The following is a 22,243-nucleotide window of genomic DNA, read 5'->3' on the forward strand; positions in this document are numbered from 1 at the left end:
TCTTTTTACATTGATTGATAATTTTACAACAAGTAAAAATTCTTCAAATCGCTGGAAAAAATATAAGATCCCTTAACTGATTCCTGCCTTTAAGCTGTAAGTTAAACAGGCTTAAATAAAAGTAGAGTGAAGCATATAAGAAGCAGAAGTTTAGGAAGGTGATCTTGAAAAGTTGTTATTGTAAAACAATATTTAGCACAGTGCATTTCAGTGTGATAACCTGGAGAAGGAACTTGTGCGTTTTTATACATTATGTAAATCTGGAAGAAGGTAGCAGTAGTGACTGTAACAATGTAATAATCTGCATGCAAATGAAATTTGCAGTGCCTTTTAACTGCCTGAGATGTTAGATTTTTTGGTGTGCTTTAGCATTCATTCAACACGTCATCCAGTAGATGTTCTTTCTGACCTTGTGGGTGAGCAAGGAGAAAAGTACTATTATCAGGAGAAAAACTTTGAGATTTCCTGTGTGAATTATTAAGTTTTAGTTAATGGTTTCTCTGATTTTTCTTTTTTTTTCTTTTTTTCTTTTTTTTTTTTGTGATCCTTCACTATACAGTAATGATGGTAAAATTATTTGTTAGCATTTTTTTTCCACACAAAATAATCTATAAGTAAGTAATTCAGATATCAGACGCACACTGGGGAAAAAAATTCTTTGCTTTTGCTAAGTCTGTAAAATCTTGAATTAGTTAGATATGTCTTTTATGGTCTACTACAACAACCTGCACTTACTCATCTCAGAAAATCTTCTCATTATTTCACTGTGGAAAATGAATATTTTTGTAACCTTACATGTTAAAAAATTAGTGCCCTTTTATGAGTGGTGTTGCATTCAGATCAGGTCTCACTCCCAAAATGTGTTTATGACTATCTCTATAGGACTAGTGTTTTATCTGAGGTAAATCAAATTAGCTATGCTTGAGTCAGTAGACAAATATAGCCATTAACAAAAAAAAAAATCTGGGTTTTAATTGCAACTAATACCAGCTCTTGCTGTCCAAAGAAGTTGTACTAGACTGCAGGGTCAAGCCTGTAGTTAGAACTAAAGGAGCATTTCACTGTGACCTGCTGGGAAGGGCAGAGATCTGGTGAGTGGTTGAGTTTAGTTTTCAAAATCTGCTAGAAAGGCCACAACACACCATTTCCAAATTTATGTACAGAAAGAACTTTGAACTATTAATGCAATTTAAGAACTTTGTAGCTAATTGGTTTTAAAAAAAAAAAAAAAGGCAAACAACTGATAATTAGTAGTAAACTCTTTAAATGATGCAAAAGGCAATAGTCTGACTTCTCAGTTTCAGATACGAGAAAATTCTCTTACATTTAAAGGAAAACTTTCATGCTTCACCTAATAGCCTAAGTGAAAGCCCAAGATTAAAAAACACTTTACATAGCAGCGACTAAAATTATAGTTTCCGAGCATGCGTATAGGTCATGTTTGACTAGTATCAGTGATGTGTGTATTTCTGAAATAGGAGAAAGAAGAGTCTCAGCTCAGAAAAGATATTGTGCTGGGTTTCCAGATACCTTCCATGCTATGAGCTCATATAACTAGTAAATAAATTGAAAAATGTGTTTTACAGTTCTGTGGGAAAGAGTAAGGGGAGAGTAGAATAACTGCAGCTGTGGGAGGATGTAAGGTGAACAAACTCCACACTGCATCTGGAGGAGCAAAACCTTTGAAAAACAGCGGACTGTTATGCCTGAAATGCTCATGCCACAGTGCTGAAGGGCAAAGCAAAAAACTGTTAATAAATGCGGTTCCTAATGTGCCATATAAACAAAGGATTGAAAGTACTTTATTTAAAACAACTTAAAAGATCACTCCCAAAGAGACTAAAATAGTACTAATGCAGCTATAAGAGATAAAGAAATGGAGAGAGTAAAATTAGTCTAAAACAAAGGAGCTCACAAGAAAGAGATTCATAAGGATTGAATTGATGCTTTCATGGCACAAGACACTGCTATCTGATAACTTTACCTTCATCTTAATTACTAACAGGCTGTGTTACAAGGAATTCTGTAATTTGCAGAAAAAAAAGAAAAAAAGAAATTAATTTTTTTTAACCTGTTTCTAAAATTGAAATAAGCCACCCAAAAAATCATGATCAACTTCCTACACTTTTTTTGTCTTTTGTGTCTTAGCCACCTTGTAGTTTTCAGGTGCCATTTCAACAGCAACATACTGTACCTACACTTGTATACCACGCTTCATGCCATGCATCCCAAGGTGCTTTGCGATACAATTTTATCACACATTAGACAAAAGTTGTCAAATTTCATGACTAAGAGATTAATCCCTTTCCTCTGCAGGTTAGCAAACTGACAGGAAAAGCAGTGAAATGCCCATACTCATACCCATACATTTTTCCCTGTTATTTTTGCTTTAGACTTGAAATGCACAGTTCATATTGACTGTATGCATACTGAGGACCAGGCTTCATGTGTCTTAGTATCAGCATGAACTGAGACAACCTAAAATCATCCTTGAAATTTGAATCATTGAACTTTATGGCCTTAACATCAATTTTCAGTGGTATAAGGAAGACCAGAATCTCACCTTTAATGGGATGTAGTAATATTTTTGGTGTGTGCATGAGAATCTGGGACCTTTTCATCCAGGGTATTGGTGGCACTTTCTGCTATAATAATCTAGTTATGAATGTGGAAATATTATTTTAATGCTTCCCTTTCATGCAACATATTTTACAAAGTAATATTTTTGAATAAATGTAGTGGTTTTATAAATCATTTGCTATGTTTAGTGAGCAGCCAGTGAGGAGCAGTTTGAATAAGTCAAAGCACCAAATTTACAATTTCAGTTAAAATTCAAAGACTCTGTGAGATTTGTAAAATTATTATTTGGGTAAACAGAAAAAATATTTATGATTATACTTGGATCTTAGAATTTGAGTTGTTTTTTTTTTTCTCTTGTCAGATCTGAAAAAAATTTTAAAATTCCATCTACACAGGAAGAAAGTCATGCTTCCTTAGGTAGTGTAGACTTTCACATCTGTCTGTTTACTAGGTTTTGATCTCAGTTGCATCTGTGTGTAGTGACTCACAGTAAGATACCTTGGTTTCAGTAAATTTAGTTTATACTGTGAAATTGAGATCAAAATCTGAGTCACTTAGGAAATCACTCTGTAAAGACTACATTACAAACATAAAATTACCTGTAATAATTAATGTAGTACTGTTGCTTATGCCCTGTTTCCTTTTTCTTCTCCTCTTTTTTTTTCTCCTGATATGTATCTTCTTAAAAGTGCCAATCAATGGTAAGTTGCCCATTTGCCCCATGGAGGAGATGTGAATGGTTGGGAGAGTATGTGTCTCATAAAAATTTTAACCAGCCCACTGGGTTCTCCTGTTTGTTGGCTTGCATGTCAGTTGTCAGACATATAACATTCCATGCCTGATGTAATGGCTCATGATATACTGTGGTCCCAAAGCATGTTCAGCAGCCAGTCAGGACATTTTTCCTGATCAGATGATCCTTTGCATTTGTCCTTTCATAGTTTGTCTCCAGTGTTGTATCAGATCTACATTTCCATTGCAGTCCTAGCTTGATGAAACCATAAGCCATTTTGTGCATCTTTTTATTTTGCTCACTCCAAACATTTGCTCTAAATTTACACTGTAAAATGTAGCACTTCAGTAATCTAAGAAGAATACAAGTCCGATTTCATTACATGGGACTTGTTGAAGTTTCAGGATGAAACTTCTATGCAGTTTAGAACCAAATGCCTAATTTAAAACCTGTTTGTTATCAGCTAGTGATATTTAAAACAATATTAGAGTTCGGACTGCTCTGCAATGCTTCCATTGTAGAACCATGGACTTTGCCTCATCCCAATCAGTCGTGCAATTTGCCTGTGTGAACTACTCCATGGGTTTACTGTTCTTCTGGTGTAGCCTTCACAGACAGAATCAATACTGATGGTGTCAGATTTCTGCCATTGCTCTAGAAATCTGTGTAATGTATATTTCTACTAATAAGTGAAAATGAGCCAGTAAGTGATGAGATACTCTTTTTCTAGATGAAACCCATACAATGGTCAGTGACACAAGCAGCCTGGTCCAATCCCACACCTATAAGAAGCGAGATCCAGTGGATGTGCCCTACCAGACTGGACAGCTTCATCCAGCCATCCGTGTAGCTGACTTGCTACAGCACATCACCCAAATGAAATGTGCAGAAGGCTATGGATTCAAAGAGGAGTATGAAGTAAGTGTCCGGACTCATGATCTGCTGGTTATGTCTTCTGCACTGTTGGCTTTATGTGTACCACAGAACAGGAAAAATAATACTCAGCCAAGTAAGCCAGCTGCTGTGTGATGAGGCTGCCCAGGGAAGTGGTGGAATGACCATCCATGGAGGTGTTTACAAGGTGTTTAGGCGAGGTTCTCAGGGACATGGTTTAGTGCTAGAGTTAGGTTAGGTTATAGTTAGACTCGATGATCCTGAGGGTCTTTTCCAACCAAAATGATTCCATGATTCTATGAATGGAAAGGATCATCTCTACAGTGGGCATATTTTCTGATTGTAACCAGCCAGGGTAAGGAGTGAGACATAAAAACCTTTCTTGGAAATCTCTGCCTAATTCTAATTGCATTAAAAAAAAAAAAGGTCCACTAGTGTTCTCCCAGAACTTGTGATATTTTTATTTTACTGTTGAAGAAGATAGCTTTTTTCAAAAACTCTACATCACAGACTGTCTAATCACGGTTGCCCTGTAACACAATATTAGCTTGGAAATCAAGTTCTACAAGCAATTTTTCTTGGAATAAAAGCATTCCTCAAGGAAAGGAAGTGCACAAATCTCCAGAGAGGCCCATACGGTTATAAAATTTACTCTGTGGTGCCTGAACTGTTTCCCACTAGCTGGAGGCTACCTCTAATCCTCATTATTTTTCATATGAATTTATAGTCTCTATTTTTTCCTTTTTTTGATTCAACTGCAGTTTCTTCATTTCATACTAGAGCGACCTGTTCCTCCCTGATGCCATCTTAGTTTTAAATGTCATGACCACAACATCCTAACAAATGCTATAGGAACACAGCACATTGCACTGCAGATCCTTTCTTCTTTGTGTGATGAGTTAGTTTGCTAAGTGAAAAAAGCAAAATATAAGCAGAAATTGCACTCATGCCCAAAATTAAGAGCAATATTGTGCCTGGCTTCAAAAGCTTAGTTTTGCTGAAGAGTCTCAAAATGCACCACTCCTCATCCAAGCCATGTATTTGAATGAACAGAGACTTATCAACCTGGGTTCCTTTTCTAATGTGAGGGTGGATTTGAGACCGTTTAAAATCGGCTAGGTCAAATATGTTAATTGCTAGGGCATAAAAATGAAAACTCTCTGTCCACTTTCCTTTGCCTTTTGGCTCAGATTTTAAGGAGTTTATTCTTGTGAATCATTCTCACATACAGAAATACTCTATATGAGTTGATAAGATGCCTACTGTGAATAGAGTTTCCCACAAGATCACAATTCAGTAGATTTGAACCCAAAAAACAAGTAGCATAAATACATTACTTCACAGAGAAAAAATACGTAAGATTGATTGGCAGAGTTGGACTATAAACTGTCAAAATTGTCATAGGAGTGTATGAGAATTTGTGACATAATCTTATGCCATGAGATGCATGGCATAAGAACTCGTAGGGTCTGATCTGTAAGGAGATCTGAAGCTGCCACAACTGAAATACTCTGTTAACTCTTAATACAATATTTGGACTATAATCCAAGATGATGTGATTAGTTTAAAAAAAAAAAAGTTATCTTCCATGTTGTCTAGGAAGCAAATAATGATCACCCCCAGCCCACCCCTCCATTACGAACAGCAAGCTAAACCTGACAGACACTCTATCTGCTTCTGTATGTGGTAGCATACATTGAGGAAGCTGCCCAGTTAAAGAATCTGTACAAATTTCACTGCATCTCTGACCCAGTACACAGTCCTGAATTTTCTTTCTTCAGAACCTAGAATGTGAGAAATCAGAGGAACAGGTGTAAATGGGTCTTACTGTGATGCAACTCTGACATAGCCAGTGAGAAGCAGAATGATACAGATTCAGTTTTAAGTCTGTCTTCTCAAAGTAGAACCCAGGAAAAAAAAATAAAAGATGCTTTTCCATTCTTGTATCTGACAGAAAGAGAGAGAGGAGGACAACCAGCAGAAGTCATTTAAATTACTTCCACCTTGTAGGGCAAGCAACAATTTCTCTTTTGGGCATGCACAAGTGTGCACTGCCCTGAAGGCTCAGTATACCGTGCTTAAGTTTTAAAGGTTGTAACTGATGTATTCACTGTTGCAGGTCCTTTAGTATGACAAAAATAATTACTAGTACATTGCTGAGTTTTTACAAGTGTGCATACTCCTTTTATTTTACAAGAGATGGTGGTTTTTTTGAAGTTTGCGCTTTGTCGTGCCAACTCCATGTTATAACAATTGCTTAAATATGTAATTGTTTAAACTGCTATTTGTAGTATTAGATTTTCAAAGCCCATGCTTCGGGCCACTTCCAAAGTCACTGATGACATTTTTTCCCCTAAAATGTAGAAAACAATTCATTCCCAGAAGGAACTAATCACTTGTCAACTTTCATTTGTGTAGCTGACTTAAACAAGTTTGTTCCTGTGAGTTTTTTTATGCCACTGTTATTTAAAAATGATAGAATTGAAAATTCTTGTCTTTGGAAAAGATTTGCTCATCAGCCAAAACCTTTTATACCAGCATAAAGCCTAGAGGAAAGTTACAATTAATTTATTAAAAAAAAAGAAGACTGTAAAATGGAATTTATAATGCAACCAATGACATGGCTTTTTAACTACAGCGGATCAAATGATGCTGCTGAGAAACAGTTTCCAGGAAAATCACTTAATTTTGAGCTTACCAAGCTGATGAATGGCATCCCATTACAGCCAGTAGGTGTAGTCATGACTAATGCCAGTAGATGCAATACATTAGGGTGCAGTTTATTAGTAGTCACAGCAAAGAGGGACTTAAAATACTGCAGCTGCATCTGAAAAAGTCCTCTTTATATATGGAAATTGTGTGTAATCAGAAGGAACCATAAGTAGCCATATCTTGGAGGATTTTTTTCCATTGGGTTACAGCGGTATTGCTATTTTTCCTCCATATGCAATGGAAAACTGTCCAATGTATTCTAGTAGTGCTAAGACTGTGAATCTCTTTGTTTATGCTCCTGTCAGATTGATACTGTCCTCTTTACAAGGTTGAACTAGACAGCAAAAGAATTTTTTCCTTATAAATTATCAGAAGGATAACTGTCCAAATAAAAAGGAAGAAGTATTTTGGCAGGGGATTTGTTTTGAATGAAGTCTCGTGGATGATTTTTGCTCTAACAAGACAGCAGGATTATATAGGCTCACCAGGGAAAAAGTTTGATTCAGGAGAAATTCACACAGGATTCACTCTGAAAATAAATCTGTTGAACTGAACAGAAAGTAAAGTAGCACATTACCTGTTAGCAGCACTTCAGAGGAGTGCAAGGATACAGATCACTTACTGTCATGCATAGTTTTAGGTGCTTTAAAAGAAAACTTAATAATTAGGGCCACTCTTCGTAGTAATTAAGACTATTGTTCACAATCTGAGCACACCCATGTAGTTGTACATCCTCTTGGCTTCATGCACGAATTTTTGGAGCAACATAACTGACACAAAGGATAAAGGTTGAAAAATTGACTTTAAGCAATGGCAAGCTGGTACTTAGTCACTCACTGCTGAACTCTGCATTAGGATTACCCACTTGAAATACTGAGTATCTTTCACTCACAATATACAGGGCCCTGGGGGAACACCGTCCTTTGCAGGATTCCACCCTTTTGTTCTCCTTCTTTGAGGAGCTGAGATACTTTGGCTCTCATCACTGAAGAGGCTTTGGTTGGGTATCAGCAAGGACTGGCCAGGGCTCTGGGCAACCTGATCTAGTTGAAGATGTCCCTGCTCATTGCAGGGGGGTTGGACTAGATGACCTTTGAAGGTCCCTTCCAACCCAAACTATTCTGAAATTCTATGACACATCCCATAACCCGGCTCTGTTCCTGTGATGGCACCTGCAAAGGCTTCTGTTCCCTATAGCAAGATCAGGTCCTGGCTCCTGGATGTAGTGGTGCAGCTTCTGATTTTGTCCCTCACTGTGCCTGTAGAACAAGAGCAAGTACAGACCTGTTCTTAGCAGCACATGGGTAACAGGCTCACTGCCCATTTTCCCATGTGTGCCTCAGACATGGAAGCAACGTGGGTACATGTCTGTAAGATGTGGACTCAGATGCAGACCTTCATTTGTGACCTGGCGGAGTGTGAGTGATTGGAAGGGATTGCACAGAAATCCTTAAACTCAGGGAAAATTCCACACTGCTAGTCTTCAGTAGATCTTTTAAAATCCTTTCTATCCCCTGCCAGACCCTCAAGAAAGGAGAGATTTTGACTTGTTGCCAGCAACGTTAGACTGACAGAATAACATTGCCTGATTTCACGTACACCCCCTATACTAACTGTGGGTTATTTAAGCTGCTCCCCAACTCCACAGCATGAGAGAGATTTTACTGGTCATAAAAAAGGTTCATTGCTTATCTCCTTTGTGCATTACAGAAACAAAATAAATGAAAAAGAGGGGTGAAAGTGGTCTCTACAGTTCATTGCATTCTCCTTACACCTGCGACCTTTTGTTTTTAGACACTCTAGTTTCACAGTGCTTTACACTGTGTCCTTTCATAAGGACATGTATATGTCAAAAGGCCATAAAGACATAGATGCAAAGAAAAGACTTCATCTTCTTAAACAGACTGGGCTGCTGGAGGCCATCATAGCTTGATGTAGCTAGGGCAGAAACAGAAAGATTCATCAAAATCTCATCATTTTAAATAAGAGATTTTTTTTTACCCTGTTTTTGGATCAGCAAAAATTGGTGGCTGTTCATTGTAAATCGATTCTTTGCCAAATTAACGTTAGTTGACATAAGACAGTTTCAAATCAATTTCAGAGTGTCCACACAGGAGCTTGGACTGGTTTAGCAGAATTGATTTTAAAACACACCTTTAATTAAACCAGTGCAACTTCTTGTAGATAAAGCCTTGCAAAAGCCTTGCAAAATCAATTTTGCATTATGTTCCATGACAGGGAGTTCTGAGCTTCCATTATCTCAAAACCAGGGGTTCCTTTGAAAAGCCGGGATTTACAAAGGGTATCCTGCTAAGATCAGCCTCACTTACTGTCACTGACAGGACTGTGTCAATAACAGAGTTGAAAAAAAGATTCCTTCATGAAGCTTTAAGGCCTTTTCCCCCACAGTCTCTCTCCTCTGCCCTCTCCTCCACTCCAGTCATACACATCCTTTCTCAAGGTTTTGTGTCAATTAATTGTTTCGGTCAGGAAATTATCTTATACTAATATCATTAAACCTATTTTATACTAATATCGTTAAACGTATTCCTAATTCAGTGAAGTTACATCCTGTCAAGATAAACTGTACTGATTATGCCCCTTAAAAGCTTCATGGTCTCCACTCTGAGGAGCTCCAGCAATGTAACTGTATTAATCCCTAAATCATCGCAGTTAAATAGAGGGATACCTATGAGGATAAAGGCTCAGAGGGCCTGTCAAGGTCAGGAATACGAAATACATTATCTAATGTATATTAAACAATTCATTTCGGTTTAGCACTTCTTAACACCTATGTTAGATTGGTAGAAGTATTTTAAAATAGGTTATCTGGTCATGGTCACTGTTCAGCTATACCTTGGGGGATTGTGGTCAAAGGTGGTCATAAAAAAATGGATAATTTCAAGAGGATTTGGAGATGAGTGTTGAGAATAATTGAGGGTATGAAAGAAATCTTACCTTCATAGCAATATAATAATTGAAATGGAACTTCAGAAGATAAGCAGGTAAATGTGCTGATAGTCATTAAAAACAAAGTTTTTCACTCAGACCTGTGAAATATCTGGATTAAATAGAAAATGGTATTAAGAAACAAAATAATAGGAAAAAAAAAAAAAACAACTCTCTAAAACCAGCAGAAATACAGATCATTGTTTTGGGGGGCAGAAGGAAATATTTAGGTGCCCATTTGAGGTTTTGTTTTTTCCAGACCACTGTTAGATAAATGTTTTACCTAGGACAGAAGTCTGATACGGTTTCCATTTTTTGCTGTCATGCAAAGGCATAACAGACTAGAATCCTGTTGCTCCAACCCAGTCCTCCAGTCACAGCTATTCTTTCTCTTTGTTTCCTGCTGGAATTCAAATTTGCTGCCACATGACACTGCTAAGCCCTGTGTTTCTGGGGTCCTGTTCTGAAATCTTGAAAACAGTAGTAAAAATAAATATTTTGTTGATGTTATGTTGATATAGCTACTGATAGGATCCAGCTGATGCTTCATTTTCTGCATGTGTCCCTGCAACTGCCCTGTCTCACCTCCCTCCTGTACATTTTTATTGTGCCTTTTTCTCTGATTTTATATGATATTCTGCAGCACCAGCTGATACAGTCAATACCACAGGCAGTGCAAGTTATTTTCTATCTCACAAGACACAAATTACTAAGAAAGCAGAAAATCTCGGGAACATTGGGTGGGAATGGGGGCCTTAGTCTACAGTGTAAATGCACAAAGACAGCATCTCCGTCCTCCAGAACTGAGAACAGGTAACCGTTTGTTTCTTCTTTTATTTTTGTAATAATGAGAACACTTATTACAGACTGTAAACATAACACAAATAGATGCAGACGTAAAATAGTGGGAATTTGTCCTGTGGAAACAGCGTGGAAAATTGATAGAAATATTCATCTGTAGAAATCATTGCTGCTATTTTTTGTGAAGTTCCAGCTGTTTAGATGAGGCTCAGAACAATCACCTGAATGCCCAGTTGAATCTTTAATCTTTAATATTGGAAAGCTGCAGTGGTCTGATTATAGGCAAAGTGTTCTCTCCCATGCACAATGAAGGAAAAGCACAACTAATGGTGATATAAAAATCCTTTATGTGAGACAGGTATTTCTCCTTTATCAAAGGACTGTGTTCAGAAACACACAGTTTCTTCAGATTGCCATAGGATCTGCAGCAGCCTTCCATGAATCCCAGGTAACATGCTCCTGCTTGGGTTTATCCCAGATTCATGGACATTGGAAGCCTCAACACTGGGGAGATCATATCTGAGCAGGTCAAAAGCAATAGTAAAAAGGAGCAGCTGTCGTGTCCATGAAGCATGTTTTGGTTTGCAGATGCTAAGGTACTCCAGATCAATGCCAAGTTGTTGAAATAAAGTCATCCCAAACCAGAAACTACAGTCACTAGTAAATAGGCTATGTTATTAGTGACATAACTTCCCAGTGCATTCAATATGTCTTAAATTCTTTAATAAGTCTCATAGCAGAATGAGTGGCTGCCAGTTGTTGAATAGCAAAAATGAGTTGTCAGTAATTTTAGCTGGATGGCAGTTAATAGGAGTTTGTTTGGGGTTTTTTTTTTGGTTCAGAGAGACAGTTTGCTGAATGTCTGTTGGTGCGTCAGCCAGTTTTGTGCAATTCTGAACCTATCCTTAATAGCTGTGAATTTCTCTTCTTAACAGATTTCAAATGTATGAGAAGTGCTCTTACAGTGCATAATATCATTCATATGACACTGCCCTATGCTGCAGTGTGGATGACTGGCCATGATCAAAGTGTCCCAGGACTTTCTAAATCTCACCGTTTCCTTCTCCCACTCTTCCTAAATACCGTCTCCTCCAATTTAAATAAAAGTGCATGCATATGCAGAAACAGCTTTCTAATTTGTTTTTGTTTAAGCAGGTTTAATTAGAATTTATTCTTACCACAGATTATAGATTTAGGCAGGTCATGGCTTCATTACAAAGGCTTTGGAGTTTTATCTGTTTGAAGAATAAAATTGCAGAGCTATATAGACTGGAACACTTCCAATATCCTTAGGATTACTCTCAGAGGGGTGTAAGCAGCTGTTTGCTTGTGCTGTGACACGGTTATTTTTGGTACCGATCAGCCTGTGATTTACTTGGGTGTGAACCTCCTGTTTTCTTCTTAGTAGCCTGAAAAGTCTGAACTGTGTGTTAGGCAGCAAAAGATGCCTAACAAGAACAAGGGTGCCTAATTCAGCCGAGTGTTTTTCTCCATGTAAGTCTACCAGACTCAGTCTTGTATGTAAAGCAAAGTTTAGATTGTGTCATAAGGAAAGCCTGGTGGCTTTTAACTACACCTTTCATGACCATTGTATATCTCTAAGCAGTTAAAACGGAGACTGGTGGTATTGATTCACTTTTCTAAGTGTTGGTGCACTCAAAAGTCATGACAAACAGACACTTAAGTTGATCAATTGGACAGATAAACTGAATATGGATTGCCCTTACGTAGGAGCTTTGACAGCTGTTTTAACCATTTTCTGCCTCCTCTGAGTCTGGTAGTCCTGGTGTATGTGCTGGCAAACATATGAATGAATACAAAATCCATCAACAATAAAAATGGGCTGTAACCTGTCAGTTCTCAAGGTCCTGAAGATGCCCTGGGAGTAATTTCCTTGTTCAGCTATTTAGCAGACATTCATTTCATATTTCAGCACAGCTGGACTGAAAATCAAAAAGTAATGTGAAACACGATAAGCTCCTCTGATGTTATTCCTCATCCTTAATGAGTGAGTCTACGTAACCATTTAAAATGGAATTATTTTAGCTGTTACCTGCACCTTTGTGGATGTGCCCCTTGTCTTCATTATCCCATGGCAATAAAGTTTCAGTCTGCTTTAGAAAGTTGTGGGGGTTTTCCTGTCTTGGATCCAGCTGCCACAGCAGTCTTGCAAAACTTTCTTAAATTTTGCTGCCCTTTTTCCTGACCTATGACTCCATGGTTAGGATCTTTTGTTCTCTGAAGGCATTGCAAAATATTTCTCAGTTTATTCTGGAAAGATTTGTGGGCATGTGCAATGTCAAACTGGATAAATGAAAGAAATAGCTTTCATGTCTCACTGATTGTTGTCAACCTGGCACTTAGCAGATCTTTTTAAATCCAGTATCCACACCTGGTAACTCCAAGTAATTAACACAGGGGTTATATAGTTTTAATGGGCAGAATTAAACTTTTCCAATTTACTACTTCCTCGTGTTTGGATGTACACAGAGAGATATGCTTGTTCTTTTAATAACCAACACTCACACATTACTCCACTATTTTAACATGTGAAATCTCTTGCACCATTATTCTCCAGCCTGCCTTGTCTTCTCTTTGTCAGCCACAGGTTGAGAAACAGTCAAACTGCACTAAGCAGACTTCTCAGAATATGTGGTTGTCTGTTAGGCAAGACATTCTTGCTGAGTGATCTTGCTGCTCTGCTTTTGCTAATATCAGATCTATGCTCTCTCTGTACCTTTTGAAATTAGGGTTTAGTTTCAGATTTAGCTGATCTATGCATCATTATGGGCTATTGAACACCACAGTAGGAAATTTAATGAGGCCACTGAACTTGATTTCACTCATAATGTGTGTTTCCAAAGGGAAATCCACAAGAATGCCTTTAATGCTCACAGCTGTAAGTCGATAGGTTAAACTCTCTAAATACTAGTATTATAACAAGTATAATTTGAAAGAAAAAAAAGTTTTTGAAACTTTGTGGGCTATATACTCCATATTTGCACCAGACTGAGTTCTTAATTATTCAAATAAGACACTGAATATTTTATCAGAACCTGTAATCCCTTCTTCAGTTAACACATTATTTACTTTTGAAAACTGCTGATGTACCATACTTTTCCCATTGCACCTGCAAAAATGAATTGGTCTAATTTATGTGCACAGAATAATATATTGTGCTTTAATGTTCAAGATATTATTCATTACTTCCTACTCATATAAGCCTCCTTACCTTCTTCATATTTTATTACTGCCCTTTAAAAAGACATAAAAAAATCAGTCATGTAGCTATTCAATTTTAAATTATGTAAATGATGTTAAATGCAATTATAATCTATTCTTTATTAATTATATATACACCCTATTTGTTTTCTATGGATTGTATTTATTCACTACAAATAATTAGGCATTTCAGTCTACTAGTAATGTAGTTTCATGACCAGAACATTATTATTGGCTGTTTGTAAAGTAGGAAGAACACTTTTCAAATCAAATTAGCATAATTTAGCTATTAGGAATTTTCATTTAGCAACAGTTTATCCATAGCATACCTAAAATATGTATTATTTTCTATAATGCATTTGTTTTAAATAAGTTAAAATAGCCATTATTAATTTTTCAGGAAATGAAAAATTGTATTCTTCTTAGCATGTAGTTCGGTGTATCTTTTAAGAAGGTTTCTAACTGGAATACAAGGCTGCTTCTTATGCATTTCCCGTATTGCTTTAGTTAATGCAATAGACGATCAACATTTTCCAACAAGAAAGAGCATCCAGCTCTGGAACCCTCAGTACAGGAAAGACATGGACCTGTTGGAGAGGGGCCAGAGGAGGCCACAAGAATGATCAGAGGGCTGGAACAGCTCTGCTGGGAGGACAGGCTGAGAGAGTTGGGGTTGTTCGACCGGGAGAAGGCCTCAGAAAGGCCTTATTGCAGCCTTTCAGTGCTTTAAAGGGGCCTATAAGAAAGATGGGGACAGACTTTATAGCAGGGCTGTTTACAATAGGACAAGGGGTAATGGTTTTAAACTAAAGGAGGGGAGATTCAGGCTAGACATGAGGAAGAGATTTTTTACAACGAGGGTGGTAAAACACTGGCACCTTGCCCGGAGAGGTGGTAGATGCCGCATCCCTGGAGACATTCAAGGCCAGGCTGGACGGGGCTCTGAGCAACCTGATCTAGTTGAAGATGTCCCTGCTCATTGCAGAAGGTTTGGACCAGATGGCTTTAGAAGGTTCCTTCCAACCCAAACTATTCTGTGATTCTATGATTTTTTTGTTACAAGATACTGATTTGATGGACCTAAAAGATTATGTGGGAAATGCTAAGTCCACTGAAATTCTGGCAGGCAGTAGTTGGGCAGACAAAGGGTGATGAGACAGATAGCAAGCCTCCTTTCTCCCCTGATGGCTTTCTGCCATCACCTTTGTCTTAGTGTGATAGCTGCTCCCGTAGTTACCTGTCACACAGGATCTCAGTGATAGCACCGCTCACACTGTTGGGAGCCTATTGCTGTTTCTCCAACTGCTTGGCTCTGCATCCATCTTATTAATTAGTAGTTAGGTAGCCCTGGGTCCTCAGCAAGTCACCTGAGAGACAAAGAGGACATAGTCTGACAAATGGACATGAGAAGATATGGGCAACTTGGTCAGACAGAGACAAACACGAGCACAGCACCTATGGAATAAAATAGCTCCTCAATCCAGAGCTGATGGGAAGACTGGAGTAGCTGTGGAAACAAAGTATCCCAGAAGGTGGGCAGAAGGAAAAGCAGGCTGGCTTTGGAGACTACTGAAATACCATCAGTGAGAGAGAATAAGTATTTCGGAAATGAAATGATGGCAGCATCAACCATGTAAAATGATTTTAGTGGGATTGCAGCTCAGTTCAGGACGGACTGATGAAAATTCATAATATTGACACGTCTTCACAAGACCAGAATGGCAGACCAGAGTGCCCTGTGACAAACCCACACACAAGAGCTGAAAAATTTAGGCTTATAGCATGATTTAGAGTCCAAGGCAAGAAAGACCTTAAGCATGTGTTTACATCCAGTTGGTTTTAAAGGGTTTTAAGGGGCTATTTTAAAGTTGGTTTTAATATACATTCTTTCCTGGTTTGCATTTTGCCATTCGCTTAAATGGAAGCAATACCAGGGGCATCAGACACATAATGGTTTGGACATGTTCATGTAATGGTGATGAAGCTTGAAGATCCGTCCACGAAAGTGGTGCAGTTTCTTCCCCTTAAGATCTTAAAAAGATTCATTACTGACAGTGTTCTGCTTTGGTCTGTGGAAGAAATAGATAGTATGTGTTTATGTAAGACTGAAATGCATCTACCATCTCAGCTCAGTTACTACCCATCTAGCTTTCAGGTGCTTGTCTCTGCAATAGTAACTGCTTTCAATATATAACAGAAAAGAAGCTCTTATATCTACAAGAGAGTTGTCTGAGTCTCTAAGAGACAGGCTAGCTCCACTTTCACACCACATGCCAACGGGAGACAAAAGAAGTGATGGCCTTGGTTGATGCACAGGCTGGGTCTGCTTTCTGCTGACAAAGGTAGCCTGCAGTTGAGGGAGTATAAGCTGTCCTCTTCTTAGCGAAATGGTAGGTTTTTGTCTCTGTCCTATCCAAACAGTGACAGGATTTCCTTCTGAATGGAATGCCTCCTAGTGGGAGCTCCCATGCAGTGGGCAGTATTGGTTCCTGAAGGAAGTAGAAAGTGATTAATCTGGGTCAAGACAACAGGAATACTTCGCATTTGAGGTTTCAATATTTGGTTGTATCACAGAGCTTAAGAGTTTTGACGTGAGAAAGTATTACCATGTGGAGTGTTTACAGTAAATACGTACGCGTGAGCGATCTCTGTGCTTTTACTTACCAAGAACTTACAAAGCAACAAAATTCCAAGATGTCATAACCAGTGTTGAAAAGGTAGATCCTGTATCCTCTACTCAGGAAGGAACAGTAAAAACAGCCACCTCCAACCCCAAATGAATAGTTAGGAAAGAAATGTGGTGACTTAAGGAGATGGAGAAAAGCTTGTAGTGCAAAGCTCTTTTTAGATATTCATGTCCTTCCAAGATCCAAGATTCAGATCTGAGCATGACTGTCAAGTTGAGACATATGCTTTTTAATCTTGAGAAAGACTGCATGCAACAGTTGCTCAGTGTTTTGTGACACCAGTATTGCTCTTCCAAGTACTGTCAGCCATTATTCATTGCCAGAATGCTTTAGTGTATTGTTTGCTTGAAGAGTATTTCAGAACATTGTCCTCTGCTTTAAGCTGTGATTTCAGCTGAGCTTTTGTTCACTTAGCCTTGTTGTTTATCTGCACTTGTTTCTGTTTGTCATTCATGTCCGTGGTAAAGTTGGACAATTAACTACAGTAAAACTCTGCATTTTCAGTTTGCAGGTTTGCTGATTCACTGGTTCATACTTCCAGTCCAGCTTTTATGCTGTGTGTACACAAGCTCTGCTGTACATAGCTTCTGTAACCTTGGCATAAAGATTCTATGAGTAAGGAAATCCTTAAAGTGGCACAGAGCCACTTTATCAGCTCCAGTACTAAGTCTCTACCTTGTTTCGAGGATAGTGGAATATCACTCATTCCTGGCTGCTGTAATACCCCCTTGAGATATTCTGAGCTGTGCCAGAGATCAGTGTTACTTCTGCAAGGCTAACAACAATTATTCATTATTCCTTGTAATATAGGGAACCAGGAGCACCCAACAAAGCTATTTAGCAGCAGGTTTAAAGTGAACAAAAGGAAATATTTTTCACACAGCACATAATTACATTGTGGAGCTCATTGCCTCAAGATGCTGTGAAGCCAAAATTAGAAATGGGTTCAAAAATAGGCTAGACAAATTCATTATTAAACATGATGGCTGTGTGCAGTCTGACTGAGGAAGAGATTGCTGAGGAAAGCCATTGATCACTAGAAGCTAAGAAAGTATTCTGTGGAAAGAGTCACTCTCTATTTGCTCTATTCTTCATATTTTTTGTAAACATCTGCTACTGGTACTGCTGTAAAAAAAAAATAATAGGTTATACAGACCTCTGGTTTGACCCAGTATGGCCTAACACACATGAAGAAGAAGAAAATAAATCAATGCTTCTGTATATGCAAAGAAAACAATGTGATGTGAAATGGTTTTATATAAATATATATATATATTTTTTTACATACTAGTAGGCAATTTCATAGAACTAGCTTCAGTCTATAAAGAACAAATAAAGCTCTTCAAGTTAGCTAGCATCCTCTGTATTTTCTAGGTTTTTTTACTTCAGCAGCTGTTCTCCTGGTCCAATGTCTTGCTGTTGGACAGTTAAAACAGGATGATGATGCTGTAAAGGGAAAAAAAAAAAAATCAGTTGTGATATGTTTTTTATTTAAAATGCATATAGCTGCTATGCAAAAGCCTAATCCTTGAGCCTTTATTCTGAGCAGCGCTTTATTCTGCAAAGAACCTTGTTTACATTAATGAGGCTCTTTCAAGAAAATAATGTTATTTATGGTACATAGTGGTAGTGGAATGAAACTCCTAGTGTGGGCAATAAACCAGTTCTTGCCTTTTGTAGAGCAAAAGGGGGACAGTTGCATGAATTTTGAAATAGATTGAGCTTCCAAAACACGCCAAAGCATGTGCTTTGGTTTTGCATTGGGGAAAACATTTCAAATCTAAGCAAATTTGGTGTTGTGTTGCTTTCCCAGTACTTTTATACACATTTCGATTTTACCACTGACTTTTTAATTGTCTCTTCTTTTACAACATCACCAGCTTGAATTTTACATTTTGATGGTTACATTGTGAATCAACTCTATAGAACCAACAGTAGCTAGAACATATGAAAACATTTTAATTCAAGGAAAATCACATAAATTGCTCATGCTTTTTATATGTTTAATTGTAGATCTGGTTAGAGATTGACATATTTTGCCTTCATTTGTCAGTTCTTTGCACAGTATTTGTGTTTATTTTACTGATATTTACTAAGCACACATATCTCTGCACACAAAGAAAGCTAAAAAAAGATGTACTATCTACAGCATTTATGGATTCTGTAAAGTTTAACTGCTTTGTGAGTTGCTTTTTATTTCTTTTTGCTGAGACTGTATGTTTGTTATTTTTGGTGACATTTTTTTTGAAACACTGTGATTCTGCCATCAATTGATTTTTAAGTGTTGCCGAAGTAGAAGAACAGGCTAGTTTGGAAGCAAATGTCTTTCTTGTTGACATAACTAGAAGTATGTTTTCTTTTAGCTCAACTATGCTGTGTTAGAATTGCCTTAAATATCTTATGAGGGATCAGGTTGGATCTTTTTAAAACTGCCCTGTTCCAAGGGCGAAGAAATGAGTGAATCTACAAAACTTGTGTTTAGCTACACACTGACAGAGAGAACTGCTTGTGCTTACTCAATATTTATGTTCATTCCCTGGAGGTGCTCCCTCCAATACCAGAGACCTTCCCCACAGATAAAGCTTTACCTTTCACTACATCCCCTCCAAGACGTGAGGACTGCACTACTCACCTGCTGACTGCCGCAGGAGGATAAGGTGAAAACATTCATAGTCCCATAGCTATCACAGAAGCACTCGAAACCACGGAGGTAGTGTGGAACAGTGATTGTGCCTTCAGTGGAGGTGAAGGCCAGACATGAGGAAGAAATATTTTACGATGAGGATGGTGAAACACTGGCACAGGTTGCCCAGAGAAGTGGTAGATGCCCCATCCCTGGAAACATTCAAGGCCAGGCTGGATGTGGCTCTGAGCAACCTGATCTAGTTGAAGATGTCCCTGCTCATTGCAGAGGGGTTGGACTAGATGACCTCTGAAGATCCCTTACAACCCAAACTATTCTATGATTCTGAATGATACGTAAGGTATGCTTACAATTTTTGTGTTCTCCTGCTTGGTCCAGCCCAAGCCTCCTCCATGTCTCTCACCCAGGTTCTGCCATTGCAACCTCCTTCTCCTGAGCACAGCAGGCAGGACAGTGGGTGGGGGTCCTCCTCCCAAACACCAGAACAAGGAGGAGAAAGGAGTGCACTACATTCTCACTTTATTCCTTTCAGCTAGCAGCACTCTTCTTTTTGCCCTAGAAACACACCAGAGAAGATGTGCTGACTGAGGAGGCCAGGGTGTAGAAAGAGTTGTGGGAAGGAGTTACATGAGGGTAGAGATTCTGCATCTCTGGAACTGAAGGAGGAAAAGGTCACGTTTACATGTCCTGTTTCCCCAGTTTTGCAGAACAGCAAGTGCCAGAGTCCCTGGAAACCTGACTGACTAGTCCAGAAGTTTAACAGTAACGTGATTTTTTTGATGTCATGGAAGATTTGAATGGTGCTACCCATGTGACTGTTTTAGTGTGGGGGACCAGTGTGCTGGGTGTGCTCAAGTGTGGTAATGCAATAACATTAAAAAGCAAAAGAGATGGCTTTCCTCTCTATTTTCATGGAGAAAAAGGAAAAAATACACTATAGAAAGCACTATTTTTAATGGCACATTTTAGAAAGCTGTAAATGCATGTGCATAAAGCAATGAAGTACTCCATTCACCATACAGTTCTGCCCACAACTGGAAAAACTTCAGCATCTTCTAATGAAAAACAGTTATCTTGGTTTATGCTAGAATTCAAGTTTGATCTGGTATCATATCAAGTATTTGTGTTTTAACTAATACGGCAAATTTAGATACCAGCTATTATGACTACAGTGAAATTACCAAGAGTAGTAACTTCCAAATTTAGCTACCTAACATGAAAAAAGCAACAATATGTTTGGGGAATGTTGTCTCAGGTATACTCTTAAATGTTTTCTCATGGAACAAAGCTTCAGAAGTTGACTGAGGGCTAGGTAGGGAACCAGGGTGGGACATAGGACCACCATGTTATATTGACAGATATGCACTAAATCCAAGCAGCTTACAGCTACTGAATGGTTTCTCCTAGAACCTTAAGTGCTGTCAGCAGTGGGATACTTGAAGTGTGGGAGAAAACAAGAGTTTAATGTTCAATGAGCCTGAATCAGTTTTACTGTCTTTTTGTGTCTTACTGTCTTTTACTAACTTGACTACTTTTACCATCCCAGTCTCCCAGGAGCCTATCTTGTTTTTGAAGACAAACCTTTTCTTGTAACTTATGTTGTGTATTTCCAGGACATTTCTAGTTTTGATGCAATTTGAGCTGAAACCTAATTTTAAAGAATACTATGTCTTATGTCCCGCAAATTACTAGTATCAGAAAGATATCCTAATCATTTAGCTGTCAGGTAAGATTTCAGTAGCACAATCTGCCCTGACTCCTGTATCCAGCATTAAAAGAAAATGAGATATTTCTTTCTGTTCATCTGAGGGAACTGAAGTTGTTTATTCTGGAGAAAAGTAAGCTTAGAGCATCAGGGAAGACCTTATCGCTCTCTGCAACTACCTGAAAGGAGGTTGTAGCATGGAGGGTGTTGGTCTCTTCTCCCAAGTAACAAGTGATAGGACAAGAGGAAATGGCCTCAAGTTGTGCCAGGGAAGGTTCAGATTGGATGTTAGAAAAAACTTCTTCCCAGAAAGGGTTGTCAAGCGTTGGAACAGGCTGCCCAGGGAAGTGGTTGAATCACCATCCCTGAAGGTGTTTAAAAGATGTGTAGATGTGGCACTTTGGGACATGGTTTGGTCCAAGTGGTGGACTTGGCAGTGTTAATAGTTGGACTGATTGAACTTAAGGATCTTTTCCAACCGAAGTGACTGGCGAGGGTGCACTATACCCCATCATCCAGGTCATTAATGAAGATGTTAAACAGAATTCAGCGCAGTATTGACCTCCCTAGACCTCTAGTTGTATACTCTCTAGTGTGTGTCCTCCCTAGTACTCCAGCTGAAAGTCTAGTCCCTACTGAGCTGACATCTCTGAAGCTCATAGCAGTAAGTCTTCCCCTGTTGGTTGTTTGTCTCAAAGTTGAAACTTCCACCATGCATCAGGACTGGAACACTTCGGTGCCAAGTTACTCTTGTCCATCTAGTTCAGTCTTTATCATTTTATCTGGTAGCCTTGGCAGAATTTGGCACAGAGTCTAACAATACTTTTATTAATAAGAAAACTGATAACTATGGACTTTATTGGATTATTTTAAACTAGTAATTGGCTTAATGAGGGACAGATACCTGGAATCTTTGTATTGTCTTATAAGGGAAATATTTATATAGAGACTCAAATTTTAAAAGTTTTCTTTTATGGCGGGATGCAAAGAATAAAGGCATCTGCTGCTATTCAACAGAGCTTTTATCATGTTGGCTTGCCTCAATTAATCTAGCTTGAGTGCAGTGTTCTAATGAAAGGAAATGTAGAAAAATGTAGAGCTACAATGTATATAAATCTTGAAATATCCACAGAGAGCTGATAAATTGCTGTATTTTGCTCAGTTTATGCAAAAGAGAAAATGAAGAAGCAGATTGCAAAAAAACAAAATTATACATCAAGTCATTAAACCTCAATCTTCATTACTGAAGGATTGTTTTGATACTCAGCAACATCAGAATCTGAACAAAAGAGTCGCTAGGTGACATGTTCTCAAGG

General features: G+C 38.3%; 1 protein-coding gene across 10 annotated transcripts in view; it reads left to right on the forward strand.

The window, feature by feature from the left end:
* The window catches only part of PTPRM (protein tyrosine phosphatase receptor type M), a 466,670-nt gene that overhangs the window by 370,720 nt on the left and 73,707 nt on the right, over nucleotides 1–22,243 (forward strand). For all 10 annotated transcript variants that reach the window (XM_065830251.2, XM_065830253.2, XM_065830257.2 and 7 more), the window contains one exon: nucleotides 4,044–4,231. In XM_065830251.2, the coding sequence (XP_065686323.1) occupies nucleotides 4,044–4,231 (188 nt within the window). The remainder of the gene's footprint in view (nucleotides 1–4,043; nucleotides 4,232–22,243) is intronic.

The sequence above is a fragment of the Patagioenas fasciata genome, chromosome 2, assembly GCF_037038585.1.
Source record: "Patagioenas fasciata isolate bPatFas1 chromosome 2, bPatFas1.hap1, whole genome shotgun sequence".
NCBI lineage: Eukaryota > Metazoa > Chordata > Aves > Columbiformes > Columbidae > Patagioenas > Patagioenas fasciata.